This window comes from Ciconia boyciana, chromosome 3 (genome assembly GCF_034638445.1).
Source record: "Ciconia boyciana chromosome 3, ASM3463844v1, whole genome shotgun sequence".
NCBI classification, from domain to species: domain Eukaryota; kingdom Metazoa; phylum Chordata; class Aves; order Ciconiiformes; family Ciconiidae; genus Ciconia; species Ciconia boyciana.
In genome coordinates, this window is record NC_132936.1 from 87,149,360 (window position 1) to 87,163,471 (window position 14,112).

At 37.5% G+C, this 14,112-nt stretch overlaps 1 protein-coding gene across 1 annotated transcript in view; it reads left to right on the forward strand.

The window, feature by feature from the left end:
• Positions 1 to 14,112, forward strand: part of FMN2 (formin 2) — a 164,348-nt gene that overhangs the window by 148,227 nt on the left and 2,009 nt on the right. The window contains 1 exon segment of the mRNA XM_072856452.1: positions 12,817 to 12,898. Within this exon segment, the coding sequence (XP_072712553.1) occupies positions 12,817 to 12,898 (82 nt within the window).

Here is a 14,112-nt window from a genome sequence, read left to right on the forward strand (position 1 = left end):
AAGGAGTAAAATCTTGATGAAAAAAATAAGTGTTGCCCAAAGGTGTAAGAATGTACAACATGATGGTTTTCAAAATCTCAGCTTAGATCGACAGATCCGTAGGTGATAGAAATCTGAAATCTGCCCATTGCCACCGAAATAAAAATTATTATTTGAAGAGATTAGATTTTCCTCTTTAGCTGATGTTCTTGAAAGTTTTTCTGCTGATAAAGTTGAAGAGCAGGCTAGAACATTAATGGTCAAAGTAACTTTCTGCAGATTTTCATTGGCGGCAAAATCAAGTGACAGATACAGTGAGACTTTTCTTTTTAAAGTCTTGCAGTATGCCACCTTTTGTGAATTATTCACCAGGCTGCTGCCTCATGAAGCATACTTTAATTATTATAATTATTTTATAAAATTTATTACTTTATTACTTTTTCTTTTTTTAGCTTGATCATCATTCTTTCTCACCCCCGGTTGGTTTGGGGTTTTTTTGCCTCTTCTCTCTCCACTTTAGTGTTTAGTTTAATAAACTTTTATGCTGTGAGCAATGTTTCTTGGATATTTTATATCCCAGTTTCCATATGGACTGTTAATAGAGGCTGTTCCTTATTTAGTCTCTGCAAATATGAGTCACACTGTTTTACAATAATTTACCCAAAGGCTTTTCATAGATGGTATTTCCTAAGGTGGTACTACTTTTTGTTACTGATAGATTAAAAGTGTATGTTTTAAAGAAAGCAGTCAGCCAGTTCTTATTTTAAACACTTTTCACTTGGCATTTCAACTTGTATATTGCTTTGCCAGGCATTTATATGCAAAAGATAAACATGAAGTGTCAGACTTTGTATTTCCTTGAAAGAAGATGAAAAAAAAAAAGGGAAGAAAAATGGTGCAAGGTTAAAAACAAATTATTTTTTCTGAAGTTTTCTACTGTCTTCACTCAGTTCTCTCACTTGAAATAAAGCAGAACTGGAAAATACCAGCTGTAGAGAAAATTATGCATGATAAACCGTTAAATACAGTAGCAATAAAAAGAAAAATGCACCTGAAAATTACAGTGAAAGCATAGGTCTGCCAAAAGGTTTTCTGAACAGTACTATTTTTTTTTGTGGTCATGCTGCAGTCAAGGATAACTGGAACATTCCAACAGAAATTGTTATCTGGGTAATTTATAAAGTCCTTAAAAATATTTTGTGGAGGTCGAAATTTCTGATGCTATGTCTATCCTAAAGATGTATCCTTTTAAGTGAAAATTTTCAAAGTAATATAACTTCTTTCTGATTAAGCAACTTTGAAGGAAAAAAAAAACCAAAACAACCACCAAAAAAACCCCAACCAAACAAAGGGAAAGCCACAAGCAAACTTAACAGGGCATGTTTTGAGTTTTTAAATGTTGTTGTTATCATTGTCCTTTCATTGTATATTTAATGTGTCACTGGTAGTCTATGCTTTGCATTCGTACTTTTGAAAACTCTAGAAAGGTAACTGTCAGTATAGCTTGCACTTTACATGTGATCAGCAAGAAAGCCAAGAAGAGCTAATATATTTTCCCTAATACTTTTTCAGTGTTGTTTGAAAAAAAGAATATGATTTTGAACTGTTTTTCCTGTTTGAACTGATTTTCCTGTTCAGCATCCTCATTATCTATATATGTATTTCAGTTGCCGCATACCCTCGGATGCATGTTGCTTTCTGAATACATATTTTCAGATAATGCACAGCTGCAGTGACAGCTATGCAAAAGTCTCACCTTCTTAGGAAAACTGTTAGGGGATCATACCACCAATCTTCAAATGCCCTTTTTTCTCCTGTAGCGAGAGCAAGTGTCTCGTACAAACTGACTTATAAATATATTAACTCTTTTCTCATTAATCTCCATCTTTTTTTCACCCCCACCCCGGTTTCTTTATATTTCTGAGGTAGAAATATTCAATGTTAAGTGCACTATTCCAGTCTAGTACTTCTGTGAGAGCAAGAAGTATTTTAATTTTTCTTGACATCCACCAAAGGCCTACAGAACTGTTGCCCAGACTCTACCACTTTTCTAGGAATCAGGAAAAGATAGCCTGTCCTAGGAATGAAAAGATAATAGAGCTCATGAGGCAACACCTAATATAACCCTACAGAGGGAAGTCTTGAAAAGTTATGATAAATTTGAGAAACATAAAAAAAAAGTTAAGCAACTGCTGGATACGGCAATCAAATATGGAATTTGCGAAACCTTGGTAGGAAAAAATACAATTATTTATCAGAAAATCTCATATTGGTGCGGACAGCAATGATCCATCTTTAGGACTACAACTTCATCTTTCCTTTATGACCATGAAATACACCCTGGCTCATTACAGTAACAAAAAGCAGTCAGTCCTTTTAAGAACTTTTATGTTTTACGGAAAAGTTCTGTTGCTGTCAAAGGTTAATATCAGGCCATTATGCCTTAGATGCCAGTTCAGATCTTACTAGAAACGGGTCAATAATAAGGCAGAAACATGTTTGCAGGGCCACAGTTCCACCTTCCCTTTCTCTGGGTGCAAGTGAGGTACTGACACTCATTTGTCCACTCCAGCTCTGGACATGTTTCCATTTCTTCTGAGTGTTTGCTGTTCCAGAGGGCCTGTGCAACCTTGCAAACATTTACCTAAACAAGGGGAAGAAAGTTGTCTTTCTAGACTGGGGTGGGGGAGAGAGAAAAAGGGACAGATATAGGTGCCCTCTAAGTGTGTACACAAGTTATATATTGCTCATAAGCTCAGTCTGGCCCTTGCCTTTATGAAGAGGCATGTCACTGAACAGAGACTGACTGTGTCAGGGATGCCAGCAGAGGAGAGTTCATAAGCAGGATCAACATGATGGTAAAATTCTGTAAGTCCCTGATATGTTGCATCACACTAAGCTCGAGAATTTCTTTTGGCTAACTTTATTCAACCCTTTAACTCCCATGATAAATCTTTGACACATTAAAAGTAATCTATAAACTCAAAAAAATGCACTCTTCTCTCAAATGTAAAAGTTGCCCGTTCCCGTAAGAATAGCAGTTAAGCTGGCACCTGGTGTGTCACACTGTGTATATCTAGATGAAAGGGAGATTCCTGGCCAGCGTGTCTCCACAGCTCATTGATCTCCCTCTGCAGAAAGACTGGTATGTCTCCCTACAGACTCCTCGGCAGGATGATTTAAAACTTGCTGTTGAGCAATTTAAAGTCTGGCATTGGATATCTGTACGTTGCACAGAGGAGTGTATTGGTAAGCTGCCACTTCTGCTTGCAGAGGAGGGCATTAAATCCCATAGCACGAGCAATGTCCTCTCAGAGTAATTTAAGGGATATTTTGTTAACGCTTATAATAGGAACCAGTGAGTCAGACTTGAGAGTGAGAAACTGGGGGACATGGGAATATGCACTTGCAAAGAATGTGGAGATGGAAGGAAAGAGAAGAAAAATGTATATGGAGTGGCAACATGAGAGGGAAATGATGAAAATGTGGAGTATGCTTAGTGGGGTCACATTTTGCTTGGCATGCTGTTGTAATGCCAACTAAAAGCTCCAAGCGTTATGTTAGTAAGTAGTTACGGGTAGATACATTTTCTGACTTGGGAACTTTAATCTCAATGTCTTTATTGCTCTCTAATCAACTGAGTTGCATGCTGGTAGGCTTGGTTTTACAACTCATAATGACATTTCAAAACAGAATGCAGCTTACGTGACTTTCAATTGACTAATTAAAAGGATCTTCAGTTTTTGAGAGTATTTCAAAATTTTAACTTAAATAAAATAGCTTTCTGATCATAAAATACTGTTACAGGCTTTGGAAAATCTACTTAAAAGAAGCCCAAACACACCAAAGATTGAGAAGCTAGGAACAGACCTTTGAGGCAGTGCCTCACAGAGAGACAATTTGCTGTCCAGCTGGGAGAGGTTGTTCAACTTCTCAGTACTTTTTTAAAAATTATTATTATTCCATGTGCACTTTTGGCAATTAGTCCTTTTTTCAATGAAAACACTGTCATTTTTTGGTAAGGGGAGGAAAGCAGTAACTTCCACTTTTAGCATTGCTTTTGAGGGAAAAGTTTGTGAAAAATAAAAGCATTTGGAGATAAGTTTCTCAATCTGGATCTTTGGTGGAAATTACTTTTAAATACCTTGGGTTAGCATTTTTAAGTAATACTGTGTTTGTAAGGCAGGAACAAATATTTCCATTTGCAACTGTAAGCCAACTGGTGCATACAAATAGTAAACTCGAACAAAGTGAAGGATCTAGTAAAAAAACTAATTGCAAATCTGTGATCTTTCCTAATTTTTGACTCGCATGAGGCCAGATTCCAGAATGCCCCCACATAAACAGCAGAAGGGCTTTTCAGCGGTCTCTTCTTTATTTACTTGGTGATGCTGTTCTATCATGCTGGCACACAGTGTTGCATCCTAGTATGGGTGTTGTGCATAAAAGGAGATAGATACCAATCATCATCTCATAATGAAGTTTGCAGCCTGTTTTCATGGCTGTAATGTCAGACTGGGTGTGACCGTTTAGGGTATAGTGAGATGGGATACCATGTTTCCTACTATATAGTGATCTCTTCAGGTTTTTTTAACCCTTTCCTGTTCACCACTTATTGAAAAACTAATTACATTTGCCTATGATAAAAATCAGCCCAGCATACTCAATAGATATTTGCATATTTGGTGAAAAAAATGACACCAGTAAAAATTTTAAACAGAATTTTTGACAAGAGGTGCTACATTTGTCATATTTGTGTCTGTACTTGTGAAATGTTTTCATTCCCAGGCAAAGTGATTACTTTAGCATTTGAGGTGCAATAAAATATTGTAATGTTTTACAAATGAGCAGCATTTGTCATTAAAATATTAGTCCCCAAAAGTTTGAGATGCTCACAAAGGCGTAAAATCTACAGTAACCCAGACTGATCCTGAACTACTGAAGATGTTAGATTCCTTGGTTACTGAGAGTTGTTATTAAACCAGTGCATGGAGTTGGCATAATAACAACATCCATTAAGTGTAAGTGCATGGCTGTGTGCATGTTTTATGGTATGAGTACAGGGAATAGTCTAACATCAGGGGGTTTTTTTGCACTTTTGGGAAGAGCCTTGCTGTGTCTGCAGTCATTTTGAGTCATTACATAATTATGAATGGACACCTTTTGATATTATTATTTTCACCTGATGCAGCAAAGTTGGAGGCCTCTTATTTTCCCACCTCCTGCACTGGAGATCTCTAATTCTGTGGCTCTCCAGCTGACTTCTACTTTTTTTTCTTTTCTCTCCAGTGACCTCTTCTATTCACTCAATTCTCATCTTTGCTTGTACTGCCCATCTTGTAGCTATCAATTATCCAATGTAGTAGCCCCAGTATACTCAATGTAGCAACTCATCTGTCCAGGGAATGTCTCCATATCCTCTTTAAGATAGTCTCCTTCTCCATGTAGTCTGTTCACTGAGACTTTTCTCATTCTTTTTTTACACATTGTATTTTTTCCTTCTTTTACCCTATCTGCTGCTTAAAAATGTTTTACAGAAAACACATAGTTTCACATTTCCATTCACTCACGAGTTTCCTTTCTTTTGCTTGCTGATTATATTACCAGTTTTACCTCACCTCCAGTCTTGTTCCCTTCCCTTATCATTTCCTGTTGAATTTCCTAACCAAATAGCCCAGAATGCAGCCAGCTTCTTTTGAGACCAACCTGGCTTCAGTTCCAAGAAAAACAATGGAAGGTGATGACCGTCTTTTCTTAGAGCAACCTTGATTTTCATACTCAAAGTCTGTAGGAAAGTGATTTCTATCTTGCCTGAAGATAGCTAGGTATAGCCTGAAATACTGGCCTCTTTGACAAGAGAAAAAAAATCAGAATTTGATGGCAGAAGTCAGGAAATGTATTTAAGTGGGTATATGCATGTTTGCATTTTATTAGAATCATAGCGATCCTTAACAGTTTAATTTTTTACATCATTACGTTTTCAAGGTGAAATTTTCTTTAATGCTAAAGTTATCCTTTAAAACGTGTTTCAACACAGTATCCTTTTTTTGTATTTATGCACATCTGTGTATCTCTGCACAGATAAGAGCAGAATCCCTAGATCACCGAGAATATGATTGCCAGATAGAACTGAGTGAAACTGAATACTTCTGAAGTGAAATTCTTTCAGAATATTTTGAAGTGTGCTGTGGATTACAGAAAGATTGTGCAAATGGGAAGGTCTCATTTTCATTTCAGTTGGCCTCAATTTCCATTGGCCTTGAAGCCTTATTTTAGGCCCGTTTGACATGGTGCACACTGAAGAAAATCTGAAATGTATTCCCCAAAGTCTAGTCTATGCTGTTGACAGAGGAGGGATCTTATTCAGGGTCCTGCTACAGGTTAGTGTCTGTGTTAAGTGGCCAGATTAAAACATTTTAATCTATTTGTCCTTGGTCCTCTGAGCCAAAGTATGATTAATCACTGTGTCTTTCACCCAGCCATTGTCTGCCTTGTGGTCCTTGAAGTAACCATGCAAGGAGCTGGCAGGGATGTCAAGATAGTCTAATACATAATCTCTTTGTTGGTAGGCAGAGGTTAGGTTTCATCAGTCAGTTTGATGGGACTAGGTACATTACAATGTGCTGCTTATCTGTATAAAGTCTTTGCAGTCAGTTACTGAATCATATCTATGTCATCACTTCAACCCTACTGGCGTGAAAGTAAAAGCTCTACATTTTTTAGTCTACTTTTATGTTGGGAATTGTAATTTTCCTTTCTGTTTTTTCGCTAAAGAGAAACTCCTTAGCAAAAAATCATTTCAATATTTTAGTAACTGGGTCAAAGAATAAAATATAGGCACATTGCTCTGGAAGAGTTTTCAAAGAAAGAGTTTTAAAGTTTTCTGCTCTTGAAGTCTTAAAGACGTCTGGCACTTGATATTTTTGCTGAGGATTTTTTTATTCATTGTTATTTGTAAAGTTACTGTTATTATCATAAACAAGTTATCTCCAACCCAGACAAACCTACATAAAAGATTTTGGCAACACCCCTTTTATTTATCTGATAATAAGCACTTAGTAGTATAAAGAGTATTGGCCTCAGCTTTGTTTTCTGTTAAAAAAATACAGAATATCTGCAGAAAAATGTCTTTTGGGTTTCATGAACTATACTGGTAAAACTGTAGAAGTAATGTCTGTCTGAGTTCATGGTGGAAGTTTTTGTGAGCAGCTCTACTATCTAAGGCATATAACCTTCCAGCCCACTGTGCTTACATTTGTCATGCCGTAGTGCTCTCTAGTGAAGTGTAAGGCTACCAAGTCTAGATGGAGCCAGTAGGAACTGAATCTGTCTGCCACAGATACTTCAGACAAAATTATTAATGTTTAGTGGCAGGAAAGTGGCTCCCCCCCTCAATGGATTGAATGATGACAGAAAGTCTCTAAGCCTTGATAAGGCTGTGGCCAGGCTGGCTTTTGGTCTAGAAGGTAGATAAAGATACTCTGTCTTTTGGGTTTGTGAGAATGTCTGGTTTCTTTTTCCTGTGTGCGTGCCAAAGTGTAACTTGCCTATTCATCTTACAGACTGTCTTTAAACTTAATCATGGTTTGTATATGTTTGTCTCACGATAAATATGAGGTAGAAGGAGGTGAAAGTGCTGGAGAAGAGTTTTTATTATGATGGAAATAAGAAACTTCGTTACGGGTGACATTTATTAGAGATTCTGAATCTTATTAAGTAGCAGATTTCTAGACCTTAATTCTTGGGCTCTGTACGTGACTGGCTGTTCATTCACTTGTAGATTATTATTTTTTTAACTGATCCATGGATTGCCCACTGTTGTACATTCCCTACATGTTTTCTTATTGTTGGGGCTGTTTTGAAGTATATCCTTTCTGAAATAATGCAAGCAATAATGCAAGCTTTAGCTAAATTTAATATTTAAGGAGATATATTTGTCCAGATTTGAGTTATGAACACTCTTACTAAGTATTTATAGAATCTGCCCTGGGCCTAATGTTGGGTCCACTGCTGTTAATACTTCTGCTCTTCAGATTACTATAGTGAGACTTAAGGCACTCTCGAGTTGTCTAGGCTGAGAAGAATAGTTTTTGTAGGATTATGTTCTCATTAAGACAAAATCAAGAAATTACTTGGGAAAAGAAGAGGCAAAAAATGCTAAAGGGAATGCAGCTGATGTTATCTTTCCTATCAAACTGATACACTCACTTTTAAGCCAGAATTGACATGAGATGGGACAGGGGTTGATAGCAAATTAACCAGTCAGTTTACTGAAAGTGAGTGAGTTTGAGAAGCAGTTGAAAAGTATGAAGGGAGATAGTTTGAGCATCGGTCTAGCAAAGAAGCTTAGCACACTGTAAGCTTGCAAATTATTCCCATCACACTTACCAAGCTAACTGTACCACCTGGCTTCTTCAAGAGCGCACCATGTCCCTTGTCACCTCCATCTTACTTACCCACTCTCAGATCATGCCTTGAGCATCTGTCCTGCTTCTGAGTCTTGTGCTAGAGAGAAATGTTGTGCCAGAGAGAAATGGCTCTATAAAGGGACCAAACAGCCTCTATAACAGAAAGTATTAGTAGTGTAGAGTGAAATAGTTTAAGCAAAAACAGATCTTCAGAATAATAAATCAATCTATACACATGCCTGCCTTTGCCTAAAGGTCATAATTCTCAGGAACGGGGGAACACCCACCTTCCTCAGACTCTTTTTCCCAGTGGCAGCCTATCTTTCCACACAGGGCCTGACAACTGAATCCCCACTCCTTTCCTTGGAATGTCTTTTTAACTGTTTCATGCTCTTTGAGCTCTTTGTGCTCTGCATTGGCAGAGCAGCAGTGTCACTTTGGCCTGGAGCCTGGAAGTATGTCATTGTCTGCTATTGCTTCCCCTTTTGTGACTGTTGGGAGGCTCACAGATTCATAGCTCTTGTGTTGTTTTCTCCAAATATCCTCTTCCCTCCTCCCAGTATTGAATTAGATCCATTAATTTCTTCTTGAAGCTCTAACAACTCACCATAGTTGACTAGTTAACCCATTCTTCCTGATATAACCACTAGAGTTCATAAAATTTTTGCACCTTTTGGTCTTAGGTTATTATCCTGCACCTCCACGCTGATCAGGGTCTCACTGAAGTCAGTGGGAAGTAGTGCAGGAAAAGCCTGAGCAAGAGAAAGGTATGCAGGAATTTTCCACTGTGAGAAATATGACTTGAACCAGGCATGAGTTGATAGAAGCAAGGTGGGTTTGCCTAAATCTTGTTAGTTTCATGGATGGGAAGATGAAGAATCATTCAAGGCCAGTAGAGAAAACCTAAGAAGTTGAGAAAAAATTGCCAGTGGCCATTAAAAGTTATTTTCCAACTCAATTAAGATTATTGCCCTTACTTCAAAGGTAACCTTTTTATCTGCTTTTCTAGGTCTTGCAGCTTAAATGGTACTGATGTTCACATAAAATCACATCCTTTTGCTCTTCCAGAAGGATTAGGTTATTTTAGTTTTACATTTAATAAAATCCTAATTTAGTTGAATGATCAGTCTTCAGAAAATACACTTGCACACTGTAGAAATTGATACCCGTTCTGCTGGTTTATGATTTAGCACTGTGGAAGGCTAATGATTGCCTTTGTCTCTATATTTCACCAGTCTGCCAACTTTTCTTTTATAGATACAGCTGTAGATTTATACAGTTGTCCGTGCTTCCAGTTTTGACATGGTCATAAACTAAGCCTCCTAACAATGAGCCTTTGGTGTGCTATCTTTACACTTCTAAGGACATTTCTTGCTGAAGAAGCATACGTATAGGTTGTATTGGCTTCAGTGAGACTCTGTCCAACCACTTGAATCTTCCTGCACAGAGAGCAGGATGGGGGCCAAGAGGCAGCGAGCTGTCCCAAACCCACACAGTGAGTCAGTGATATGGTTGGAACTGGAACTGAGCGGCTGCTAGCTCTCAGCTTTGTCTTAAGTGCATTAGGGAGTAATGCTTCTCATCTTCTGCATTCCCGTCGGTATGAATAAATAGGCTCAAACTCCAAGGAATTTCACAAAAGCTCCCAAAAACTTGAGGACCGCAACCATACTAGTGAGACCAGAACCTCTTACATAATCCTAGAAAAATGGGTAGCACAAGCTTAAGGTTGTCATTTATCAGTCTGGAGGTTGTGGATCATTTTTTCAAGCGCAATCTAAGGGACACAGGAGTTCTGACTTCCTCCCTCAGAGTAGCGTTGCTAGTAGCATTTTGCTGTTTCAAGCGGAGACAGCCTTTCTCCAAATAGCTATTTCTCTAACAGAAGCAGAACATTTAGAGATGGTACACTGACAGTGACGCTTAATGGGACCTGCTTTTTAGAAAGTAACCCCTATCACTGTGTTATCAAGGGTTCCATTCCGTATGAGGATTTGTGTTTTGAATTAACGTGAGACCCACAGAGAGCTGTGCTGTCTTATGACCTGGTATGTTAGGCAAGCTGTGGGTAATCTATCCTGGAAGGGGGATATTTAGATGGGACAAAGACTGGAACTAAAGATTCCCTGACATTTCCTGAGAATAACATCTGTGTCTGTGTGAACTGGTTTGGTAAATATTTTTGTATGTTACATATGCTGTCATTTGCATGATGAGTAGTCTGAATACTTGCATATATTACATTGCTTCTATAGAACAGTCATTTTGATAACCTCAATAGTACTTGTACAGTCCCTGGGATTTGATACTAATTTACTCCCAAGTAGCATTTCATTTTCTTATTTAAATTATGTCTACCAGTGAAGGGAGCCAGCTATAGTTGTATTGGAAAAAAAGGAAATTATATGATAGACTTGCTGTTTTATATCTGACTTCGTAAGAGTGGCTTTTGATGGGTTGGAATGTGTCTGACTGTTTGGAAAAGATCACGGGAAGATCAATGTCACAGATACTTTCCTCCTTTGGATGTAAGTAGACACGAAGCAGAAGAAAAGGTGGCGTTTTAGGAAAAAGAAAATGTCTTTGAATTTTACTGCATTCTGTATCATTCCCATAAGCTTCTATTTAAAGCTATCACCACATTTTGGCTGCCACTTTTACTGAATCTATTTAAATAAGTTTTAAAGGTGAATTACTCGGCTGTTTGACATTTTTGTCCTATATTATTCTGCAGCAATCTCTCTGATTTGCAGTCAGATAGAAAGTGTTACAGCTTGAAAATAATAGGTTTCAAAGCCTTTTTCCCCCCACCTGTGCACGTAAAGGTCTTCCTACGTTAATAAAATATAAGGTGGTCAAATGAAGAGAGCAGCTTGTTGGAAGTGCTGGAAAAGAACTGACGTTTAAATTAATTTTTGAAAGTATAAATTTGAAACTTATGAAAAGAACGAGGTGTGTCTGGTGAAGTTGGATAAAGGAGAGATGAATGCAAAGGCGGTTTTTTAATGTGCTTAGCAGACCCAGCTGGAGTCTTATTTTCAAAATCTGGCCCTTACCACACACACAAAAAAATATTTAAAAATAATAGTAACACAAAGTCTGATTCTCATATTGCCCTGTGTAGCCTCAGTGAAATAGCAGACATGCAAGTGGTCTGGAGATGAACCGCAAGGAACCAGCCAAGGATATATCACTTCTTCAGTATCATTTTACTGTTGTTTCTTTTTTTCACTGTTGGATAATGATGAAAAGGCAGAGTAAGTGCCATCTAAAGTCTATATTGTTGGCAAGAGCAAGCCAATATAGGATTTACATTTTTATTTTCTACTTTCTTATTCATAAATAATATTCTCATCTCATAAAAAAAAAAAAATTACACATCTCTCACCATTTAATGCCATCATATAGAAAGGGTTTATGTAAGTCTTTGAAGCTCAGAGAATTCATAACGTAAATCTGTATTATCAGTGTTTCAATAACCATGTGTGTTTGTAAGGCTGATCTACAAAATGAGTAAAAATGGTAAAGAAACATTTTACAGTGTGTCATTGAACCTACCAGACTGATTCTGGCAGGCTCCCAGTCTGAGTATAGCCCTCTGCCTTTCACAGTTTGTTCCATATCTGCGTGACAAAAAGGACGTTTATCTCAACAAAAATGTGGCATTTCACAAGGCCCTAATTAGGTACTGTTTGCCAAGTCAGGAAGCACTAAGAAGTGGACCCTCACTTCTGGAACCTGCTGCTCTCTTCACATCCAAGCAGCCCAAGTGCATTCATCCCCAGTGGTCATGTAAGCCTTGCTGCTCACCCTCAGCTTTGGAAGGAGAGATGTGCGCAGTGACATGCACCACCTTGGTTGTAAATGTCATGTTCCATGGCAATTTTCCATTTTTATTTTAAGTTAGAGAGTGAAGACTGGAAATTCAGGTTAAGCTATTTTGCCATTTTAAATACAAACAAAATTGGGTGAAAGGGAAGATAGCTTGGTGAGAAACTTTGTTTAAACTGTAGTTGAAGTACTGAGGTCAGGAATGGATGAAGAATGATTTTTAAACAGTCATAAAAAGAGCAGGAGCTTTCTTAGTAGCGTTTGGTATGAGTGCTCTGAAAGGGTAAACCTCATGTCATCCAGTGTATTTTAAATCCTGATACATTTGAATCTTCAACTACAGTAAGTACTGATTGCTTTTGAAACTAGAACTGATTATGTCATTGATTATGCCTGTCCTTGTAAGTGCCAGAGCCTGATGGTATGGCAACAACAGCCACAGAGTGCAAGTGCTATTTTGTGGAGCGCGCTAATGAAAATATGGGGAATAAAGTTATCCATTCGTGCCCTCAGGCCTAAATTTGTAAGTTATATACTGCACTGTCTTTGGAAATGGTTTTGGTCTACAGGAATATTTATAAATTTTGTCTCTCTTCAGAGTTAAAGAAGCAGAGGAAGTCTGCAGGCAGAAAAAGGGGAAGTCGCTATACAATATAAGACCAAAACATGACTCCGGAATTGTAAGTAAAAATTGTAGCAATACTTCTGTTCCCACCACTCGTTCTACCTTTTTCTCTTTGCATTTTACAGGTATGTTATTCTTCATGTACTTTTTTGTTCTGTTTTTTTTAAATGTTTAACACTTTCATAAAAGGTGTTAGATTAACAAACTTGAATGCTGCCTATGAATAATACTCCACAAAATAGATGTAGTACAGGCAAGAGCAGCGTATTATTGCCCGACCCTGCCAATCTGTCTGCATCCCTGTCTTGGTATGGGATGCACCTAGAAGGCAGAAAGGCAATTCCAGTCTTCAAGCTTACTCAGTCTGTATTTGCCCTCTTTTCTACAGTTACAAAATGTAAGGAAGAATTGTGATAGGTACACATTTTTCAAGTTGGATCCCTGTAGTGGGTTCTGTTCCACTCATCTGGGTTTGTTTGGAATAGAAACCCTAGAAAAAGATAATACTGTGCTCTCACCATTCTTCTGAAAACAGATAAATAACTTTAATGATAGTAGAGGAGTAATTCTAGTCATTCAATGAAACTTTTCCACTATGATTGCTTAAGCATTGCTAGGATCATGACTGACTTTACAGAAAATGAATATTCCTCTACTGAAAAATTAATCTGGCACCTCACATTAAAATTATACCTGTAGCAACTGGCCATCAATTACATTTGTAAAATATTAAAACAGAAGATTTTTTTCATGGGTCTGTGTTCCTGTCTGTCCCCCCCAGGCATGATTTAATTCTTTTGTGCTTTGTAGTCATGGATATGTTACTGTGACACATCCTTGAAATGGAGCAGGTGGTAATTTACTATATTCTAACTAACATAATCTGACACAGGAAGAAATAATATTGCGTTTATTGTTTCTTTTTCTGAATATTTAGGGAGAGTTGGCTGTGGTTAGTACTGCAAGAAACAGCTTGGTTAGGAATGATAAACTAGATTATATTTTATCAATTTTATTTGAAACCAGATCAAGATGTTATTTCAAAAAAAACCCCCAAAAAACTAACATTGATTTGGATTTCTCCATCTCACCTATATCTTGCCATATGTAAAGACACCGAGAGAGGTTTTTTTAAGAAATAAATATAGGCTTAATTATTCCTGTATCACTATCATTATTATTTGCACTGAAACTGGGACTTTCAGTATTACTGAAAATTTGATAGAGTGAAAAGGAAAGTAAACAAAAATTTCACAAGCAGTATGTAGC